Source organism: Pelodiscus sinensis, chromosome 29 (genome assembly GCF_052426305.1).
Source record: "Pelodiscus sinensis isolate ZL-2025 chromosome 29, ASM5242630v1, whole genome shotgun sequence".
NCBI classification, from domain to species: Eukaryota; Metazoa; Chordata; order Testudines; family Trionychidae; genus Pelodiscus; species Pelodiscus sinensis.
The window spans coordinates 421,079-442,006 of NC_143080.1; the positions used below are offsets into that span (position 1 = coordinate 421,079).

Here is a 20,928-nt window from a genome sequence, read left to right on the forward strand (position 1 = left end):
TTTGCGCAAGAGCGCGTCCACCCTGCCAAAGCCATTGCAACAGCCCTGCGCTCTTGCGCAAGAGCATCCACCCTGCGAGAGCCATTGGAACAGCCCTGCGCTCTTGCGCAAGAGCATCCACCCTGCGAGAGCCATTGGAACAGCCCTGCGCTCTTGCGCAAGAGCATCCACCCTGCGAGAGCCATTGGAACAGCCCTGCACTCTTGCGCAAGAGCATCCACCCTGCGAGAGCCATTGGAACAGCCCTGCGCTCTTGCGCAAGAGCGCGTCCACCCTGCCAAAGCCATTGGAACAGCCCTGCGCTTTTGCGCAAGAGCATCCACCCTGCCAAAGCCATTGGAACAGCCCTGCGCTCTTGCGCAAGAGCATCCACCCTGACAAAGCCATTGCAACAGCCCTGCGCTCTTGCGCAAGAGCATCCACCCTGCCAAAGCCATTGGAACAGCCCTGCGCTCTTGCACAAGAGCGCGTCCACCCTGCCAAAGCCATTGCAACAGCCCTGCGCTTTTGCGCAAGAGCGCGTCCACCCTGCCAAAGCCATTGCAACAGCCCTGCGCTTTTGCGCAAGAGCGCGTCCACCCTGCCAAAGCCATTGCAACAGCCCTGCGCTCTTGCGCAAGAGCGCGTCCACCCTGCCAAAGCCATTGCAACAGCCCTGCGCTCTTGCGCAAGAGCATCCACCCTGCCAAAGCCATTGCAACAGCCCTGCGCTTTTGCGCAAGAGCGCGTCCACCCTGCCAAAGCCATTGCAACAGCCCTGCGCTTTTGCGCAAGAGCGCGTCCACCCTGCCAAAGCCATTGGAACAGCCCTGCGCTCTTGCGCAAGAGCATCCACCCTGCCAAAGCCATTGCAACAGCCCTGCGCTTTTGCGCAAGAGCGCGTCCACCCTGCCAAAGCCATTGGAACAGCCCTGCGCTTTTGCGCAAGAGCGTCCACCCTGCGAGAGCCATTGGAACAGCCCTGCGCTTTTGCGCAAGAGCGTCCACCCTGCGAGAGCCATTGGAACAGCCCTGCGCTTTTGCGCAAGAGCGCGTCCACCCTGCCAGAGCCATTGGAACAGCCCTGCGCTCTTGCGCAAGAGCATCCACCCTGCCAAAGCCATTGCAACAGCCCTGCGCTTTTGCGCAAGAGCGCGTCCACCCTGCCAAAGCCATTGGAACAGCCCTGCGCTCTTGCGCAAGAGCGCGTCCACCCTGCCAAAGCCATTGGAACAGCCCTGCGCTTTTGCGCAAGAGCGTCCACCCTGCGAGAGCCATTGCAACAGCCCTGCGCTTTTGCGCAAGAGCGTCCACCCTGCGAGAGCCATTGGAACAGCCCTGCGCTTTTGCACAAGAGCGCGTGCAGACTGGCTGGACGCGCTCTCGAAAGGAAACTCGGATGCTATTCACAGAATGGCCACCAGGACACTTGGGCTTTTTTCGATTGCCTCTCTTTGTGCCAAAAGCCCCGTTCCCCGTCCACACGCACCTGCAAAAAGGAGTTATTCCTCGTGGAAAGGAATTCCTATTGTGCAAAAACCCCTCCGCTCTTTCATTTTTTTGCGCAAAAACGTGGTTGAGGTGTGGACGCTCTGCGAGTTTTGTGGAAGAACTCTGTAGTGTAGACATAGCCTATCTGGGCAGCCTCAGAGCAGCGTCCCTCCTGTCCTCCCACCGGCAGTGCCCTTCCCGCTGCTTGGCTGGCGAGTCGGCGTTCCTGGCCCCTTAGCACGTCGTGCCCAGCTACGGGGTACGGCGCAGCCGCCCAGCTGCGTGCCAATCGTGCTGCAGAAGCCCTGGCTGGGATGGTTGCGTTGGGGTTGGTCCTGCTTTGGGCAGGGGGCAGGACTCAGTGACTCCTGAGGGCTCCGCCCGCCCTGGGATCCTGTGATTCTATGACAGATTCTCAGAAATGTGCATCTGCTCCAAGTGCAGAACAAGCTGGCACGAAGCCTGTCATTTTGTCAAAGGCAAAGAATATGCACGGATCTGATTGGCCCAAGTGATGGTCCCGCACAGACGCCGATCCAATCGCGCCAGTGTCGATAAGTCAGTAAAACGAGCCGGGTAACTGCGGAAGGGAAGGGTTTGAGTGATTACAAGTTCTGACCCGCGATAGTCAGTATCCGTTACATATCAGAATAAAAAGATAAAAACGCCATCTAACGTCTAAGCTTAGCAAGTGACATGAGCTTAAATGCAAAAGGCTTTTTCTCACCCAAATCTTACATCAGGCTCTGCTGGGTGGACTCCGCCCTCTTAGTTGAGGGTCCTTCAGGTATTCCCAAATGGCATCAGAAGAGAGATGGGAAGAAGAGGGGTGAAATCAGATGTTTTCCTCCCCTTTTTATAAGTCAGTTTCTTGGGCTAGCAACATCCTGGTTGAGTCACGGTGATTTGCAGTCTGTTGTGGATGTGATGTTTGAATTGTCCCTGTGATTTAATGGGAATTTCTTGTTTACTCCTCCCCTGTTGCTGGAGAATGGCTGCTTGAGTAGGTCACTTGGCTGGGGTTAATAATATATGAAGCTATATCTATCTCATAGAACTGGAAGGGACCTTGAGAGGTCATTGAGTCCAGTCCCCTGCCCTCATGGCAGGACCAAGTACCATCCCTGACAGATTTGCCCCAGATCCCTAAATGGCCCCCTCGAGGATTGACCTCACAACTCTGGGGTTAGCAGCCCAATGCTCACACTACTGAGCTCTCCTCCCTCCCCCCTCATGTACCTTTGTCTCTGAAAAACTAGTCTGGATCTGCTTTTCTTAAACATGGAGCATGCTGGAGCAATGCCATACAGTAGAACTTGATCACTTTACTTGGAATGTTGATACACACATTTTACCAGAACAATAATATTCAGCAGATTATGAGTTTTCATATGATGTCTCACAAGACCTACTTTGTACAGGATGAACGTAAGATGCAGGCAGTCACAGAAATTTATGCACTGCACCCCTCTTTGTACCGCCGTGGGGTACATGGGACCCTGCACTGCACCCTGTCTGTAAACTAAGCTTCAGGTACATGGAGTATGTGCATTGCACCCCCTCTTTGTACCACCCCTGTGAGGCACGTGCACCCCTGATCCCCATGTGCCTCCCTACTCTCCTCCCCATCCTGGCTGGCACCCAGCTGGGCAGCAACCCAGGAGAAGGCCGGTGGAGATGCCTTGGGCAGGGAGCTGGAAGAATTTAATAAGCAGCTGTCAGGTCACTGTGCTCAGTAGGGTGACAGACCTGGATCGATCACAGCTTGAGCACTGGCCCTCTTGCTTCCCCTGGCTGCAGGGACCTCTGGATAAACCCAGGGGAGGGGCCGGAGCTGGCTGGGTTCTCCTGGGGGGTGCTCTGGGCTCTCAGGGAATGGGGGCACTTAGTGGCACCCCAGTTGATGGCTCAGTCCCTGTTGCTTGGACCTGTCTGAGCCATCACCTGCTCCCTCCATTCCAGGCCTCGGGTGCCGTGGGCTTGCGCCTGCCTCTGGGAGGTGGGATGGGTAGGAATGGAGGGGTGTGATGCTAGTGTGTTTTGTCCTGCATGTGGCTGTGTTTGTGTGTGTAGCATCCGAAGGGGGGGGGGGTGGGTGGGTGTGTGTGTGTGTGTGTGTTACATGCAGGCTGTATGGGGCTGTGTTTGTGTGTGTGTAGCACCTGAGTTTATCCGAAGGGGGGTGGGTGTGGGTGGGTGTGTGTGTGTGTGTGTGTGTGTGTGTGTGTGTGTGTGTGTGACATGCAGGCTGTATGTGGCTGAGGGGTGTATATGAGGTGCGTGTGTTTCCCTGCTGGGTTGGCGCTGTCCTGTCTCTGTGCTGGATTTGGTGGCAGATAATCCCATCTGTGGTGGTGGGCGTTTCCTGCTCTAATCCCCCAGCTCAGCCCTTGGAGGAGAATTCCCTCCGAGCCTCCCTTCCCGGCCGCGCTCCAGCTCAAGGAACAGAGACAATTGTGGGAACTGGACCCCGAGCTCCCACAATTCCCTGAGAGGGGTGCTGATGTCCCACAAGCCACTGCAAACGTTTCCCACAAGGCAGTGCACCAGGTCATGGGGGAGCCCCCAGCCACAGCGCCCCATGTTTTTCCCCCCACGCCCATGGCGCTGTGAGGCCGGGCTGCACCAGTACAGCCCTCTGGTTGCTTTCCCAGGGGAGCTATGGGCTGCCCCTTCCAGCAAAGCGTCTGTAGCGTGGCTGAGGAAACGCACTTTCACCTAGTGGAGATGGGGCAAGGTGCGGTTCGGCACGTGCTCGCCCGCCTTGCCCCCAGCCCGGCTGCCAGAGGCAGTGGAATTCCCCTTGGGCTTGTCCAGGCGACTTTTGTACCTCGCGCCCGATTATCTCCAAGTATTTCGCCTGCCTGGAAAAGCAAGTGAGGCTTGTTCCTCCTCCCGTTTCCCCGGGGCCGTCCTGCCCCTCGGGCGCGGAACGAGCACTGGTCGCCCCACTCTGGCGGCTCTGCCTTTACAAACGTGGTCACAAGTCTCCGTGCCGTGTGAGCGTGGCTTAGGGGCCCAGGCTGGCGGCTCTCCGCCTTCCCACACCACTGTGCCCCTTTCAGGAGTCTGATTTGTGCTGCGACCCCACGTTCCTGCTCACTTAACAACCCAAACGGCTTGCTTGCCGAGTCCGACGGGAACCGCGCACGAGCGCAGAACGAGTGCCAGCTTCCTCGTGTCCGTATGAGAGCCCAGTCTGCGCTGCCTTCCCGGGGGCCCTAGCTGCAGCCTGTTGTAAGCCTGGACAAGTATCTAGGGGAGCGAGGTGCCCCTAATAACCTCTGCCCCCCCAGGCGTGCGTCCCCTCCCAGTTGAAAATCACTGGGCTAGAGCAGGAACACTTGTTCAGCCGACAGCAGGCCCCCGTCTAGGGCTGTGCTGGCGTAGCTGTGTGGTGCGAGGTGTGAGCCCTGACTGGCACCAGACGTCTCTCAGCACCGCTAACGGCCAGGGAGCTGGTGTCACTGGGTCTGCAGAACCCCCGTCAGCCAGTGCTGTGTCTGCAGACGGTGCCACTCCTCACGGGCGGGCCCCAGGGCAAGCGCTTTGGGGGGATTCCCTGGCCTGCGAGCGCTGCTAGTGTGGACACAGGCGAGGGTCTAGCACAGTGCTTCTCAACCAGCGGCACCAGTCCCCTTAGGGGGACTCGAGAGAGGTCCGGGGGGCACGTCAACACAACTGACATTGCGAGAAAACTGAATTTTCGTTGTAAGTTTTACAGCGCTTCGTTATTTTTGTACTTTTTACACCCAAAAACGTCATCGTCCACCCGGCCACGATTAAGTTGTTTAGACACATGTTGGCAATGGTGTGTCTGAAAACTGTAGGGACTGGGGGACTTCTCATTTTATTTGTAAAGGGGCACTTTATAAAGGCAAGGCTGAGAAACGCTCTAGTGCATATTCGCAAGCCGCCGTGTTGCCCAGCCCACGTGGACAGGCTCTCCGTGGAACTGATGAAGTGACTCCGCGCGCCCACTATTCCTTGCGGCTCTCGCTGGACTTAGCACAACCCCTTTGTGCTCCCGCAGGCGCCGACCACCTGTTCTCCCGGGGCAGGCCGGGCTGCTGCTCGGGGTGCTGGGACGGTGCAGGGCTGGGCTGGCACAAGAAGTTAGTGGGCGCTGGGCGGCGTGTGAATTGAAAAGTGCATTTCTGGTGGGCTGGCTGCAGCTGGGGCAGGGGAAGGAAAGAGGATTATGGCTCCGCACTAAATATTCATGGGGTGCCCAATAAACACAGAGGGCGGCGCCTTGAGCTCTGGTTGGAGCCAGGTTGCAGACTGGCAGACGGCTGTGGAACTGGCGTTCGCTGGCCCAGAGGTGCCCACTGGATACCCGCGGAGGGATCAGGGCCGGGCCGTGCTGGCACAGTGCTGCCAGGCGACAGTTGACGTGAATCCTCAAAGCTCCAGCTCCCGGAGTCGCGGGATCTGGGGAGGAGCTTGGCTTTGTTTAAATACCCAAATGTCTCGCCGCCGTGGGGCGCAGGAAGGCTGCCAAAGGGGACGTTTTCTGCCTTCCAGGGGCTGGGCCGTATGGGGAGGGCTGAGTCCGCCTCCGGCTCCAGGGATGGGTGCTGGAGAGAGCTGTGGTTTTTGGATCCAAAGGGGCCAGACTGGGTCCCTGCCGATAACTTACCCAAGGATCTGTCACGGGTAAAAAAGCCCCGTTTTCCCGAGCCGCCAGCTGGGAGGGGGGCTGGCGCAGGGCTCGGCTCGCGCACTCAGCCTGGCGCAGGTCGGGCTCCGGGGGGCCCCTCCATCTTCCACAAGGGAGAGACGTTTTTTGCCAGTTCTCTCTGTCTGACCTGGGCCGTCCCTAGAGAGGCCTGGGGTTCAGGGCGACCTCCCTGCTGCGGGCCCCCAGCCCACTGCTGTCCCACCCCTTCCCCCAAGCCCAGCCCCTGCCCCGAGCAGCACAGATTCCTGCATTACGGGGGCGGTAGGAAGGGTCGGCCCCCCCTCGTTGCGGTAACTGGGTAGCCCCCCCCCATTCAGCTTCACCGCAGCAGCGAGGGGCAGCACGTGGGGCCGGGCGTCCTGCTTCCGCTGCAGCCGTGAGGCCAAGTCGGGGGGCGGGGAAGGGGCGGGGGATGGGCTCCTGAGTTGCTGCTGCTGCCACCCCACGTCAGGCCCCGTCATCCCGCAGGCCGCCCTGGGCCATCCTACGGCCGGGCCAGCTCAGCCTGGACCGAGGGGGCTCCACGCTGCTGTCGCGGGGAAACGCAGCTTCCCTCCCTGGGTCCTTCCGCGTGCAGCCCCCCCGCCGGAGAACCGCTCGGGGCAGCACCGGGGCGCTGGGCCCTGCTCTGGGCTCCCTCTTTCTGCTCCCAGCAGCTTTGCAGGGGGGCCAGGCAAGCCCGCTAGGGAAGACGACAGTGACCCGGGATGGGAGGGCAGCGCGGGGACGGGGGAGTTCACATCCCGTTGGCGCCTCTGTCCTCTGGCCGGGCCGGGGACGACCTGGGGCCCCAGGCTGGCCGCCTGGGAGGACACTTGCCCCAGCTCCCGGCTGGGCTCCTGCACCCCAAAGGGAGTGATGGCTGGAACGTTCCATCTCCCCCCGATATTTCCGGTCCTCTGCTCCTGCTGCTTGCCAGGTGGAACCGTGGCCCTATGCGAGAGGCTCTTCGTCCGGCTCCGTCCGCCTGCCTGGCGTTGGCGGGGCGAGGTGCCTTGCCCCCGTGCCCCCTGGAGCTCTCAAGGCCCCACTCCCCCCCGGGAGGGGCAGCTGGGGTTCTCCCAGCGGCTGGAGGCTGCTCTCTCTGCCCGGGGCCAACCCTGCGCTCTCCCCAGGTGTTTGTCAAGTCCCACTTCGACTACGACCCGGCTAGCGACAGCCTCATCCCCTGCAGGGAGGCCGGGCTGAAATTCACCGCAGGGGACCTGCTGCAGATTGTCAACCAGGACGACCCCAACTGGTGGCAGGTGAGGACAGCGGGGTGGCCCCGAATCCCCTTCCCCATGCCTGGCCGCAGCCATGTGCCATGCACCCCCCCGAGGGAGGGGTTGGCGAAGGTCCCTGCTGGTCTGGTGGATGGGATGGGATAGTGCTTAGGGCAGCTGTCCGGAGGGTGAGGGTCTGGGGATGGGGCTGTAGGGGCCCAGAGCAGGTGTGTGTGTTGTAGTGATTGGCCAGTGGGGCCCCAGGGCAGGAGGAGGGTGGAAGTGGGGCTGTGGGTGGCCCCAGGGTGTGTGGGGGGGTGACTGGCCAGTGCTGGCTAGGGGGCCTCGGGGGGGGGGGGTGACTGGCCAGTGCGGGATAGGGGGCCTCGGGGGGGGTGACTGGCCAGTGCGGGCTAGGGGGCCTCGGGGGGGGGGTGACTGGCCAGTGCGGGCTAGGGGACCTCGGGGGGGGGGGGTGACTGGCCAGTGCTGGCTAGGGGGCCTCGGGGGGGGGGGGTGACTGGCCAGTGCTGGCTATGGGGCCTCTGGGGGGGGGGTGACTGGCCAGTGCTGGCTATGGGGCCTCTGGGGGGGGGTGACTGGCCAGTGCTGGCTAGGGGGCCTCTGGGGGGGGGTGACTGGCCAGTGCGGGCTAGGGGGTCTCGGGGGGGGGGTGACTGGCCAGTGCGGGCTAGGGGGTCTCGGGGGGGGGGGGGGGGTGACTGGCCAGAGCGGGCTAGGGGGTCTCGGGGGGGGGGGTGACTGGCCAGCGCGGGCTAGGGGGTCTCGGGGGGGGGGGTGACTGGCCAGCGCGGGCTAGGGGGTCTCGGGGGGGGGGTGACTGGCCAGCGCGGGCTAGGGGGCCTCGGGGGGGGGGTGACTGGCCAGCGCGGGCTAGGGGGCCTCGGGGGGGGGGGGGGGGTGACTGGCCAGCGCGGGCTAGGGGGCCTCGGGGGGGGGGGTGACTGGCCAGCGCGGGCTAGGGGGCCTCGGGGGGGGGGGTGACTGGCCAGCGCGGGCTAGGGGGCCTCGGGGGGGGGGGTGACTGGCCAGCGCGGGCTAGGGGGCCTCGGGGGGGGGGGGGGTGACTGGCCAGCGCGGGCTAGGGGGCCTCGGGGGGGGGGGGGTGACTGGCCAGCGCGGGCTAGGGGGCCTCGGGGGGGGGGGGTGACTGGCCAGCGCGGGCTAGGGGGTCTCGGGGGGGGGTGACTGGCCAGAGCGGGCTAGGGGGCCTCGGGGGGGAGTGACTGGCCAGAGCGGGCTAGGGGGTCTCGGGGGGGGGGGTGACTGGCCAGCGCGGGCTAGGGGGTCTCGGGGGGGGGGGGGGGGGGGGGGGGTGACTGGCCAGAGCGGTCTAGGGGGCCTCGGGGGGGGGGGTGACTGGCCAGAGCGGGCTAGGGGGTCTCGGGGGGGGGGTGACTGGCCAGCGCGGGCTAGGGGGCCTCGGGGGGGAGTGACTGGCCAGCGCGGGCTAGGGGGCCTCGGGGGGGAGTGACTGGCCAGAGCGGGCTAGGGGTCCTCGGGGGGGTGACTGGCCAGCGCGGGCTAGGGGGCCTCGGGGGGGAGTGACTGGCCAGCGCGGGCTAGGGGGTCTCGGGGGGGGGGGGTTGACTGGCCAGCGCGGGATAGGGGACCTCGGGGGGGGGGGGGTGACTGGCCAGAGCGGGCTAGGGGGCCTCGGGGGGGGGGGTGACTGGCCAGAGCGGGCTAGGGGGTCTCGGGGGGGGGGGGGGGGTGACTGGCCAGAGCGGGCTAGGAGGTCTCGGGGGGGGGGGTGACTGGCCAGCGCGGGCTAGGGGGCCTCGGGGGGGAGTGACTGGCCAGCGCGGGCTAGGGGGCCTCGGGGGGGGGGGGGTGACTGGCCAGCGCGGGCTAGGGGGCCTCGGGGGGGAGTGACTGGCCAGCGCGGGCTAGGGGGTCTCGGGGGGGGGGGTTGACTGGCCAGCGCGGGATAGGGGGTCTCGGGGGGGGGGGGGTTGGACTGGCCAGAGCGGGCTAGGGGGCCTCGGGGGGGGGGGGGTGACTGGCCAGCGCGGGCTAGGAGGTCTCGGGGGGGGGGTGACTGGCCAGCGCGGGCTAGGGGGCCTCGGGGGGAGTGACTGGCCAGCGCGGGCTAGGGGGCCTCGGGGGGAGTGACTGGCCAGCGCGGGCTAGGGGGCCTCGGGGGGGGGGGGTGACTGGCCAGTGCGGGATAGGGGGCCTCGGGGGGGGGGTGACTGGCCAGCACGGGATAGGGGGCCTCGGGGGGGGGGGGGGTGACTGGCCAGCACGGGATAGGGGGCCTCAGGGGGGGGGGGGGGGGTGACTGGCCAGCGCGGGATAGGGGGCCTCGGGGGGGGGGGTGACTGGCCAGCGCGGGCTAGGGGGCCTCGGGGGGGGGTGACTGGCCAGCGCGGGATAGGGGGCCTCAGGGGGGGGGGTGACTGGCCAGCGCGGGATAGGGGGCCTCGGGGGGGGGGTGACTGGCCAGCGCGGGCTAGGGGGCCTCGGGGGGGTGACTGGCCAGCGCGGGCTAGGGGGCCTCGGGGGGGGGGGTGACTGGCCAGCGCGGGCTAGGAGGCCTCGGGGGGGGGGGGGGTGACTGGCCAGCGCGGGCTAGGGGGTCTCGGGGGGGAGGTGGGGCTGTGGGTGGCCCCAGGGCAGGGTGCTCCAGAGGGTGGAGGCCGTGGCGGGCCCCGGGCGAGGGGCTGGGGGCCGCATGGGGCCCCATAGGCCGGGCTGGGCAGGCGGTAGCTGTGGGCTGGGGCTGGCTCACCGTGCCGGTGCCGTTGCAGGCCTGCCACGTGGAAGGCGGCAGCGCCGGCCTCATCCCAAGCCAGCTGCTGGAGGAGAAGCGAAAGGCGTTCGTGAAGCGCGACCTCGAAGTCCCCCCCACATCCGGTAGGAGGCCCCAGGGCTCCCAGGGCGCTGCTCCCCGTCCCCAGCCCGTGGCAAGGGCGCTGAGCCAGGGGGGTGATGGGCCCCCACAAACCTGCCGTTGTCCCGAGGGGTTTGCAGAGGCAGCTCCCTGATGGCCCCCGCCCTGGAGAATGCCCCCCCCCGTCCCCGCTGGGCCTGCCCGCGGCTGAATGAGTCTGCTCCGCTCTCAGCAGGCGCCTTGTGCGGCAGCATCAGCGGGAAGAAGAAGAAGAGGATGATGTACCTGACCACGAAGAACGCGGGTGAGTGCCCCTGGCTGCCCACGCCCTGTGCGGGCATCTCCCCCCCCATTGCCCCCCCCATCACCGCGCCCTGTGCGGGCATCTCCCCCCCCATTGCCCCCCCCATCACCGCGCCCTGTGCGGGCATCCCCCCCCATTGCCCCCCCCATCACCGCGCCCTGTGCGGGCATCCCCCCCCCATTGCCCCCCCCCATCACCGCGCCCTGTGCGGGCATCTCCCCCCCCATTGCCCCCCCCATCACCGCGCCCTGTGCGGGCATCTCCCCCCCCATTGCCCCCCCCATCACCGCGCCCTGTGTGGGCATCTCCCCCCCCATTGCCCCCCCCATCACCGCGCCCTGTGCGGGCATCTCCCCCCCCATTGCCCCCCCCCATCTCCCCCCCCCCATTGCCCCCCCCATCACCGCGCCCTGTGCGGGCATCTCCCCCCCCATTGCCCCCCCCATCACCACGCCCTGTGCAGGCATCTCCCCCCCATTGCCCCCCCATCACCGCGCCCTGTGCGGGCATCTCCCCCCCCATTGCCCCCCCCATCACCGCGCCCTGTGCGGGCATCTCCCCCCCCATTGCCCCCCCCATCACCGCGCCCTGTGCGGGCATCTCCCCCCCCCCCCCCCCATCACCGCGCCCTGTGCGGGCATCTCCCCCCCCATTACCCCCCCCATCACCGCGCCCTGTGCGGGCATCTCCCCACCCCCTTCACCCCCCGTGCGGGCAACTCCCCGCCCCCTTCACCCCCTCATTGCCGAACCCTGTGTGGGTATCTCCCCGCCCCCGTCACCCTCCCCCATGCGGGCATCTCCCCACCCCCATCGCCACGCCCTATGTGGGCATCTCTCCCCCCTCCCATCACCACGCCCCGTGTGGCATCTCCCCCCCCCTTCATCCGCCCATTGCCATGCCCTGTGCGGGCATCTCCCCCCCCCCTTCACTCCCCATTGCCACACTGGGGTGGCTGGGCACCGATCCCCTTCCCCCCCCCCCCCATCGCCATGGCTGGGCACCGATCCCCTTCCCCCCTCCATCGCCGTGGCTGGGCACCGATCCCCTCCCCCCCCCATCGCCGTGGCTGGGCACCGATCCCCTCCCCCCCATCGCCGTGGCTGGGCACCGATCCCCTCCCCCCCATCGCCGTGGCTGGGCACCGATCCCCTCCCCCCCCATCGCCGTGGCTGGGCACCGATCCCCTTCCCCCCCGCCCATCGCCGTGGCTGGGCACCGATCCCCTTCCCCCCGCCCATCGCCGTGGCTGGGCACCGATCCCCTTCCCCCCTCCCCATCACCGTGGCTGGGCACCGATCCCCTCCCCCCCCCCCCATCGCCGTGGCTGGGTACCGATCCCCCCCCCCATCGCCGTGGCTGGGCACCGATCCCCTTCCCCCCCCCCCATCGCCGTGGCTGGGCACCGATCCCCTTCCCCCCCCCCCATCGCCGTGGCTGGGCACCGATCCCCTTCCCCCCCCCCCATCGCCGTGGCTGGGTACCGATTCCCCCCCCATCGCCGTGGCTGGGTACCGATTCCCCCCCATCGCTGTGGCTGGGCACCCCCCCCCCCCCATCGCTGTGGCTGGGCACCGATTTCCCCCATCGCTGTGGCTGGGCACCGATCCCCCCCCCCATCGCCGTGGCTGGGCATCCCCCCCCCCCATTGGGCACCCCCCCCCCCATCGCCGTGGCTGGGCACCGATTCCCCCCCCCCATCGCCGTGGCTGGGCACCGATCCCCCCCCCATCGCCGTGGCTGGGCACCGATCCCCCCCCCCCCCATCGCCGTGGCTGGGTACCGATCCCCCCCCCCCCATCGCCGTGGCTGGGCACCGATCCCCCCCCCCCCATCGCCGTGGCTGGGTACCGATCCCCCCCCCATCGCCGTGGCTGGGTACCGATTTCCCCCCCCCATCGCCGTGGCTGGGTACCGATTTCCCCCCCCCATCGCCGTGGCTGGGTACCGATCCCCCCCCCATCGCCGTGGCTGGGTACCGATTCCCCCCCCCATCGCCGTGGCTGGGCACTACCCACCTTCTCTCCGCGCCCCCAGAATTTGACCGGCACGAGCTGCTGATCTACGAGGAGGTGGCCCGCGTGCCCCCCTTCCGCAGGAAAACCCTGGTGCTGATCGGGGCCCAGGGCGTGGGGCGACGCAGCCTCAAGAACAAGCTGCTCATGTCGGACCAGGCGCGCTACGGGACCACCATCCCCTGTGAGTAGAGAACCCGCCCGCCCCTCCCCGGGGCACAGGGGGGCGTGTCAAGGCCAGATCCCCGCGCTGGGACGATGAATGCAGGAGAGGGGGCCGACCAGGGTTTGGTATAAACCTTCCCCCCAAATCTTACAAACCTGGATCTTGGGGATAAAACGCCGCTGCCCCGCCTCCTCCCACCCTTGCCCCGCCCCTTGCTCCGCCCTTGCCCCGCCTCCTCCCACCCTTGCTCCACCCCTCGCTCCGCCTCTTCCCCCAACTGAGGCAGCCTAGGAGACTGGCAGGCCCAGGGGCTGGCACCAGCCGCTGGGCTCTGCCCCCCCCCCCTCCCCCGGCAGGGAAGCAAAGCAAGGCAGCCCCAGCTGCTCCGTGCCAGTGAGTGCAGGGGGCTGGGCCTCTGCTCCGGTGGGTGCCAGACCCCCATCTAGTCCCCCCACCAGCTGCTGGCTGGCCCCTCCCACCCACGGTGTTTGGAGTCATGGGGCCCCTCGTGCCCCCCCAGCGCCCCATGGAAGATGGCCCATGAGGCTGGTTTGTAAGGGAGCAGCACCCCTGGGGGCCTGGAAGTCCCCCCCGCACTGCCACGGCCTGTCAGCCACGCCCCGGAGGCAGGGAGGGGTCTGTGGTCAGAGGCAGGGAGGGGCCGGAGGCAGGGAGGGGTCTGTGGTCAGAGGCAGGGAGGGGCCGGAGGCAGGGGGAGGGGTCTGTGGCCGGAGGCAGGGAGGGGCCGGAGGCAGGGAAGGGTCTGTGGTCAGAGGCAGGGAGGGGCCGGAGGCAGGGAGGGGCCGGAGGCAGGGAAGGGTCTGTGGTCAGAGGCAGGGAGGGGCCGGAGGCAGGGAAGGGTCTGTGGTCAGAGGCAGGGAGGGGCCGGAGGCAGGGAGGGGCCGGAGGCAGGGAAGGGTCTGTGGTCAGAGGCAGGGAGGGGCCGGAGGCAGGGAGGGGTCTGTGGCCGGAGGCAGGGAGGGGTCTGTGGCCGGAGGCAGGGAGGGGCCGGAGGCAGAAGGAGGGGTCTGTGGCCGGAGGCAGGGGGGAGCCGGAGGCAGGGAGGGGTCTGTGGCCGGAGGCAGGGAGGGGCCGGAGGCAGGGAGGGGTCTGTGGCCGGAGGCAGGGAGGGGCCGGAGGCAGGGAGGGGTCTGTGGTCGGAGGCAGGGAGGGGCCGGAGGCAGGAGGAGGGGTCTGTGGCCGGAGGCAGGGAGGGGCCGGAGGCAGGAGGAGGGGTCTGTGGCCGGAGGCAGGGGGGAGCCGGAGGCAGGGAGGGGTCTGTGGCCGGAGGCAGGGAGGGGCCAGAGGCAGGGAGGGGTCTGTGGCCGGAGGCAGGGAGGGGCCGGAGGCAGGAGGAGGGGTCTGTGGCCGGAGGCAGGGAGGGGCCGGAGGCAGAAGGAGGGGTCTGTGGCCGGAGGCAGGGGGGAGCCGGAGGCAGGGAGGGGTCTGTGGCCGGAGGCAGGGAGGGGCCGGAGGCAGGGAGGGGTCTGTGGCCGGAGGCAGGGGGGAGCCGGAGGCAGGGAGGGGTCTGTGGCCGGAGGCAGGGAGGGGCCGGAGGCAGGGAGGGGTCTGTGGCCGGAGGCAGGGAGGGGCCGGAGGCAGGGAGGGGTCTGTGGCCGGAGGCAGGGGGGAGCCGGAGGCAGGGAGGGGTCTGTGGCCGGAGGCAGGGAGGGGCCGGAGGCAGGGAGGGGTCTGTGGCCGGAGGCAGGAGGAGGGGTCTGTGGCCGGAGGCAGGGGGGAGCCGGAGGCAGGGAGGGGTCTGTGGCCGGAGGCAGGGAGGGGCCGGAGGCAGGGAGGTGTCTGCGTTAGGGTGGAACCGGAGTCAAACCGACTGACCCAGAGCAATGACCCGCCAAACCTGCTGTCCGTTGCATTGTTGGGGGGTGGGGGCGTGAGCTGTCCCCCTTGCCTGAAACAACCCATGAACGGGGGGTGCGGCTGCAGCTTGAATTTCAGGGTCCCGCCGCCGCGACAGAGAACCCGAGGGGCGCAGTGGGGCAGGCTGCTCCCGGGAAGCGCGTTGAAATCCAGCGAGCTGTGCCTGGACAGACAGAGCCGGGCCCCGGATTGCGGGTGCCCAGCCCTGCTCTGAGTCAGGCCGGGCACACAGCGAGGGCTGGCGGCGGATTTCTCACGCTTTGGGAAGAGACTGATCCGGGCTGGGCGCCTGTCGGATCCCAGAGGGCTGCTGGGGCCTGGCTCTGCCGGCTCTCGGGGGGGCTCAGAGCCTGGCGCTGGCTCTCCGGGCGGGTCCCCACTGACGTGTGATCCTGGTGCCCTCGCGCAGACACTTCGCGGAAGCCCAAGGACCATGAGAAGGACGGGCAGGGCTACTGCTTCGTCTCGCGGGGGGAGATGGAGGCAGACATCAAGGCCGGCCGCTACCTGGAGCACGGCGAGTACGAGGGGAACCTCTACGGCACCAAGATCGACTCCATCCACGAGGTGGTGGAGTCCGGCAAGATGTGCATCCTGGACGTGAGCCCGCAGGTCGGCGCCGCGGGGACCGGCCGCTGCTTATGCTGGGGAGGCGGGGGGCTCTGGCGTGAAGCCCTGGAGGCCGGCCACAGCTCGGGCAAAGGCGAGGCAGGCTCCCCCACAGCCGCCCGCCCCAGCCTGGCCGGAGGGGAGCACAGTCCATGGACCCCTGAGTGCCAGGCCTCTGCTGAGCCTGGTCTCAGGACGGGGACTAAAGCGAGTGTCTAGCAGGCGTTGCCCACACACGGGCAGGCTCCCTGCCTAGAGCGCCGTCCCCCAAGACAAAGGAGGGAGGGAGAACTGAGGCTCAGAGGTCAATGACCGAGCCTCCTGGTTCCCAGCCTAGTGCCCCACCCACTGGGCAACACTGTCTCCCTGGGCCTTGGCAGGTTGCTACCCCCCAGGGTTGGAACTGAGCCCAGAGGCTAGCAGGGAAAGCCCTGGATCCTGCCCCCAGTGCCCCCGGGGAAGCTCGCCCATCCTAGCTCCGTGCTGACAGCCTGGCTTGCCTTTCCCAGGCGGTGAAGGTGCTGAGAACGGCCGAGTTCGTCCCCTACGTGGTCTTCATCGAAGCCCCCGACTACGAGACGCTGCGAGCCATGAACAAGGCAGCGCTGGAGAGCGGCGTGGCCACGAAGCAACTCACGGTGAGTCCCCCTCCGCGGTGCCATGAGAGCAGGGGGTCACCTGGCCCACACTGTGCTCGCGGCCCCCGTGGCCCAGGGGGACTGAGCCAGGGCATGCCTGGGTCCCACAGCGGGTCCATGTGGGCACGTGGCTCTGGCACGAGCATGTGTGTGACACGCACTGGGATCGGGCCCGTCGGGACAGGCGCTCAGCGCTCCCCGCCCAGGGAGCGTGGCCGCAAGTTGGACTCGCTGTCGGGGGGGGTCACAGGGCCATCTCCCCCCAGCTGCATGGCACAGTCCGTTCCCCAGCTGCCCAGAGCCCCCCGAGGCTGGCACGGGGGTGTCCCACGAAGCTCCCGCCACGGGCCCCCAGGGAGTGGCAGGCAGCAGGCTCCCGACGTCACAGCGGGGCTGGGCAGAGGGCAGGGAGCCAGGGCAGGGTTTCGCCTGCTGTGCTCCAGGCTGTCGCATGGCGCCAGGGGGCCAATCAACACGTTCCCCAGGCTGCCTTTGGCTCGGCCAGGGGCCTGGGTACATGGCGGCCTCCCGTCCATCACAGAGACTTTGGGGCCCATTGTGCCCGGCACTGTCCGGGCCCTGAGAAAGTTGGTTCGTAGCTCACTCTGTTCAGCCCCTCTGCCCTCCATCGGCCGGCCGTGGGTTAGAGTCGTCGTCTTCCACTTCCTGTCCCAGACGGCTGAGTAGCATTACTGGGTGGCTGGTCAAACTGCTGCCGCGCTGCACCCCAGAGGTTGTTGCCTCTAGGTGCTGGGATCCTGGGATAGCCAGCTTGCTGTGCTCCTCGCCAGAGGTGGCTGCATCCCAGTGGGGGGTGAACCGAGCCCTGCATCGTGTGCACCTCTGCCCCTTTGCAAAGCTCTTTCGTCCCCGGGCTTCCCGCCAGCGCGAGCTCGCTCCCCGCCTGACCGGGCGGCTCCTCTGCTTGTGTCTGGGCAGGAGGCCGATCTGAAGCGGACGGTGGACGAGAGCTGCCGCATCCAGCGTGGCTACGGCCACTACTTCGACCTCAGCCTCGTCAACGCCAACCTGGAGTGGACATTCCAGCAGCTGCAGGAGGCCCTGGAGAGGCTGCGGGCCGAGCCCCAGTGGGTCCCCGTCAGCTGGGTTTACTAGGGAGCTGGCATGCGGGGAGCAATGGCCTCCCCACCCTGCCCCACGCGGAGGGCGCCGCTCGCCTGCCCCCTCCGCCCTCCCTCCTGCACAAGCCACGAGGACGTCTCGGAGCCAAGGAACTCAGACCCCTGCCTGCGGCCAGCCCGTCCTCGCAGGAGCTGTGGCCTGGAACGGGCCTCATCCCCCCGAGGACAGGCGCCAGCGGGGGCTGCCCGGGGGGGAGCGTGGCAAGGCACGGGACTGGGTGCTTGTCGGACACCCCTCCCCCTCCCCGGAGTTGTACACAACTTGGCCAGAGTTAGAGTTTCTTGCAGGCATTCCCGAGGGGCACCCCAGGGAAGGAGCCTTCTCTGCTCTTGACACAGACGGGATGAGAGAGGGCGGTGCCCGGGACACCAAGCTCAGCCACGTTCGTGCCGGGGTGGGTGCTGGGCCTCCCTTCCCGCCAGCCCCGGGGCTGTGCCTGGGGCCGGAGCCTGAGGAGCCTGCTGCAGGGGGCGCATAGAGCTGGGGCTGCCAGCTGGCACCTCATTCCCTGCAAGTTCTCCCCGGCTGCCTGCTCCGGTGCAGCCCGAGCTGCCCTCTCCTGCCAGTGTCTCCGGCAGCGCCCTCGACGGCCCCCTTGGGCGCCTCTACTCACCCGCCTAGGGCCAGGAGCAGGCACGTTCCAGCCGTGCCCAGCGGGGCGGGGGCCGGGCCCTTCTCTTGGAATCCGGCCCTGGGGCTTGGGCAGGAGAGTGTCCACCATGACGTGAGCTGGGTTCTTGGCTCAGCCTTAGAGACACGCGATCTCCCCACCGTGCATCCCCCTGCTCCCCAGACTGAGCGTTACTGCGGGGCTGGCTGGGAGCGGGACGGGGTTAATTTCCCGCCCCGTTTGGCATGAGCAGGGTACGAAGGCCAGCAGGGTGCCGGTGCGCTGCCTGAAAGAGACCAGCCCCCCACGTGTCCTGCTCCGGCTGCAAGCCCGTGACGATTCGTCGGGTGTGGGCCACTGGTCAGAGCAGAAGGAATCCTCTGGGGCCATCCGCACCCAGCAATTGCACAGCTATTTCACTGCCAACCGTTCAGCTCCCTTTCCAGCCCAGCCCTCGCGCCCCGTGCCGAGCTGGACGGATCATCCCCGTGCCAAGCCGGACGGATCATCCCCGTGACATGTCCTGTCTCCCCTGCAGAGAGGACGTGGGTGTGGGGCTAGTGAAGGGGAACTGCAGCCCCTCTGAAAATCAACAGCTCGATGGTCCAAAGGGTCTTGTTATATCACAGGGGTAGGACACAGGCCGTCTGGCTTTGATTCCCTGCTCTGTCCCAGCCTCCTGGGCAGGTCCTGAATCGCTCCGGGCCTCAGTTTCCCCACCTGCCCCACACAATTGGGCTGAGGACGAGGATGCGTGGGGTGGAAGTGGGTAAAGTAACAAATACCCGTGAGGCTGTGGCCTGTAGCGGGTGTATAAAGTGACAGCAAAATGCCAATGGCATTAAATCAAGGCCATAGTGACTGGCGCAGTGGAACCAGCTGGGGGTAAGAGGGTAACCCCCCCCCCAGCTTTTCATAGGTGTCTGCTCCACTCCTCCCATGCCAGCTGTGCAGGGGAGACCAGGGTCGCTGCTCACATTTTTCAGGCTCAGCGGCTGCACCCTGCTCCCAAGGTTTGCCGGAAGCGAGGCCCCGGAGCCAGACAGTGAAGCGCAGGAGGGGGGTAGGCCCGGCACTGGGCCTGTCGCGGCTTGGAGCAAGCTCCGAAAGATCAGTAAAAGCAGGAGGGCCAGCGTGGGTGTGAGCGCTGAGCCGAGGAGACTGGAGCTTCTGAAGAGGCTGTGAGGGTCCTCCATGCTCGCAAGCCCTGCTGGGAGAAGTGGGACTAGTGCAGGATTTAAGCAAACAAAGGCAGTTCCTTCTGATCTGCTCATCGGGGGCCCGGTTGCGCTAGGTGCTGTACATACTCAGAGTCCCTGCCCTGAGGGGCTTCCAGGCTCAATACACAAGTGACGGGAGGGGAAACTGAGGCACAAGGGGGCAGAGACTTGCCCAAAGAGATTCAGGCCTTGCTGGAATAGAATCTCTGGATACCTGGTCGCAGGGGCTGTGCAGCCTCCTCTGGGCTTCAGTGGGCCTGGGTCAGGCCCTGGAGTCTGGGTCTTCCGACTCCCAGCCACGGGACCCCTGCCCTCAAGTCCTTTGCTCCATCCTGGAGTGCAGGCTTCAGGCATCCACATCTACCTCACGCAAGAGCTGCAGCCAGCGAAGGGTTGGGAAGGAGCCGCCGGCAGGACAGGGCACGGGGAGCCCCAGTGACCCAACCTATGGCCGCTGGGGAGCGGGGGCGTTGCGTGCCTTGCGGTGACCAGGTGGGGGCATTCCCTGCCGTCAGGCTGTGGAGAGCAGGTCCCCTCCCCGGGGCCTGCGCTCAGGGTCCCTTGTAGAACTGGGCCCTGAGTTCTTGTTTCTCTGATGGCTGCAGTTCCTCTTTGAAAGCAGCTGGCACCAGGGCCCCCCACCACGGGGGGGCAGGAACCAGGGGAAAGGGCTCGCTCCAAAGTGGCTCCGTGGAATTCCTTCCCTTGCTGTTCTCACCCCCAAACAGCACCCCCCTTTCTGGTCCCACTGCCACTGTGTGAGTGGCCCCCAGTCTTGCCGAGTCCCCGTTCCACTTTGTAAGCTCGGAGCTGGAGCTGGAACACGGAGAAGAGGGTTTGCCCCTTGTTTTAACAATGGGTAAGGAAGAGAAACGCCTAGATCCTGTGTGTCCGGCTTGGGGTAACGGAGCAGCCATCAGACCTGCTGCCAGGAAGGTGTTGGCCTCCGGATGCTAGCTGGGCCGTCAGTAAAACGCTAGCCTCCGAAATCAGAGCGCTGGGGGGACTTTTTGGCTGGGTTTTGATTGCTTGAAGGGTTTACGGTCTGTCCGAGTCTCCGGAGGGCTCTCGCATGCTGGGCCCTTAGCGGGAGTCGTACCCCGGCCTGGTGATCCGGGCTGGACAGCTCTGGTTTGTTTGGTGTGAACCAGCATGGCTTTTTAACCCCGGGGTGTAGGTGACTGGGGACGGTTGTGCAAGGGGAGTGCGTGAGGGGGTGAATTTGTTTCCCTGTGTCTGTTTGTAGGCCTGTGTGTATATGTGCTGATGAGTTATTAGTCTTGGGGTGTGGGTGTATGTCTGTCCCCGTGAGTGTGTCTGTGTATGCAGAGGTGGATTTCTGTGTTGCCAGGGGGTGTATGTGTCTGTGTGTGCAGAGGGGGTGTATGTGTCTGTGTGTGCAGAGGTGGATTTCTGTGTTGCCAGAGGGTGTATGAGTCTGTGTGTGCAGAGGGGGTGTATGAGTCTGTGTATGCAGAGGGGGTGTATGTGTCTGTGTGTGCAGAGGGGGTGTATGTGTCTGTGTGTGCAGAGGTGGATTTCTGTGTTGCCAGGGGGTGTATGTGTCTGTGTGTGCAGAGGGGGTGTATGAGTCTGTGTATGCAGAGGTGGATTTCTGTGTTGCCAATTCTCACAATTTTTATCACCCGTTTCACACTATTTATTAGTTAAATCCCTCCTGGAGTTCAGTGATTACATGAGACTCGGCTTTTTGTTCCAAGTTTCTGGCCCTCGTATTTGTGGGGAAACTTGCAAACACTCCTGCAAGGCTTCGAGGCTCTTTGGCAAAGAAAAGTGATTATAGTTACAATCTCATGGGTTTTAAGCCAACTCCTGATTTATTTATTGATGTTATTTTGTTGAGGCTGGGCTGAGGAGGTTTGCACATTCGGGCGGTCTGGTGCCCCTCTGGGGGTATGTGTCAGGGCACACCTTTGTGTGTGGGCGAGTGCATGTGTGTTCCTGCTGATGTGTGTTACCGTGTGTGAATGTAGCTTCTGAGAAGGGTGCACTTCATGTGAACTTTCCATTTGTTCTGTGGGGCTTATCCAAGGGTGACCCCCCATTTCTGCCCTATCCCCTTTTCTGTTCCAATTGCTGTTGCTTATTGAAGGGTGGAGGTAACTGGA

General features: G+C 66.0%; 1 protein-coding gene across 9 annotated transcripts in view; it reads left to right on the forward strand.

The window, feature by feature from the left end:
* Nucleotides 1-17,080, forward strand: part of MPP2 (MAGUK p55 scaffold protein 2) — a 41,357-nt gene extending 24,277 nt beyond the window's left edge. For 6 of the 9 annotated variants that reach the window (XM_075918405.2, XM_075918406.2, XM_089773907.1 and 3 more), the window contains 7 exons: nt 7,270-7,401; nt 10,134-10,239; nt 10,449-10,520; nt 12,558-12,719; nt 14,989-15,191; nt 15,698-15,826; nt 16,766-17,080. In XM_075918405.2, the coding sequence (XP_075774520.1) occupies nt 7,270-7,401; nt 10,134-10,239; nt 10,449-10,520; nt 12,558-12,719; nt 14,989-15,191; nt 15,698-15,826; nt 16,766-16,942 (981 nt within the window). In that variant the 3' untranslated portion in view covers nt 16,943-17,080. The remainder of the gene's footprint in view (nt 1-7,269; nt 7,402-10,133; nt 10,240-10,448; nt 10,521-12,557; nt 12,720-14,988; nt 15,192-15,697; nt 15,827-16,765) is intronic. The other 3 variants (XM_089773906.1, XM_089773908.1, XM_089773910.1) reach the window with 1 other exon arrangement.
* The last annotated feature ends 3,848 nt before the right edge of the window (nt 17,081-20,928 follow it).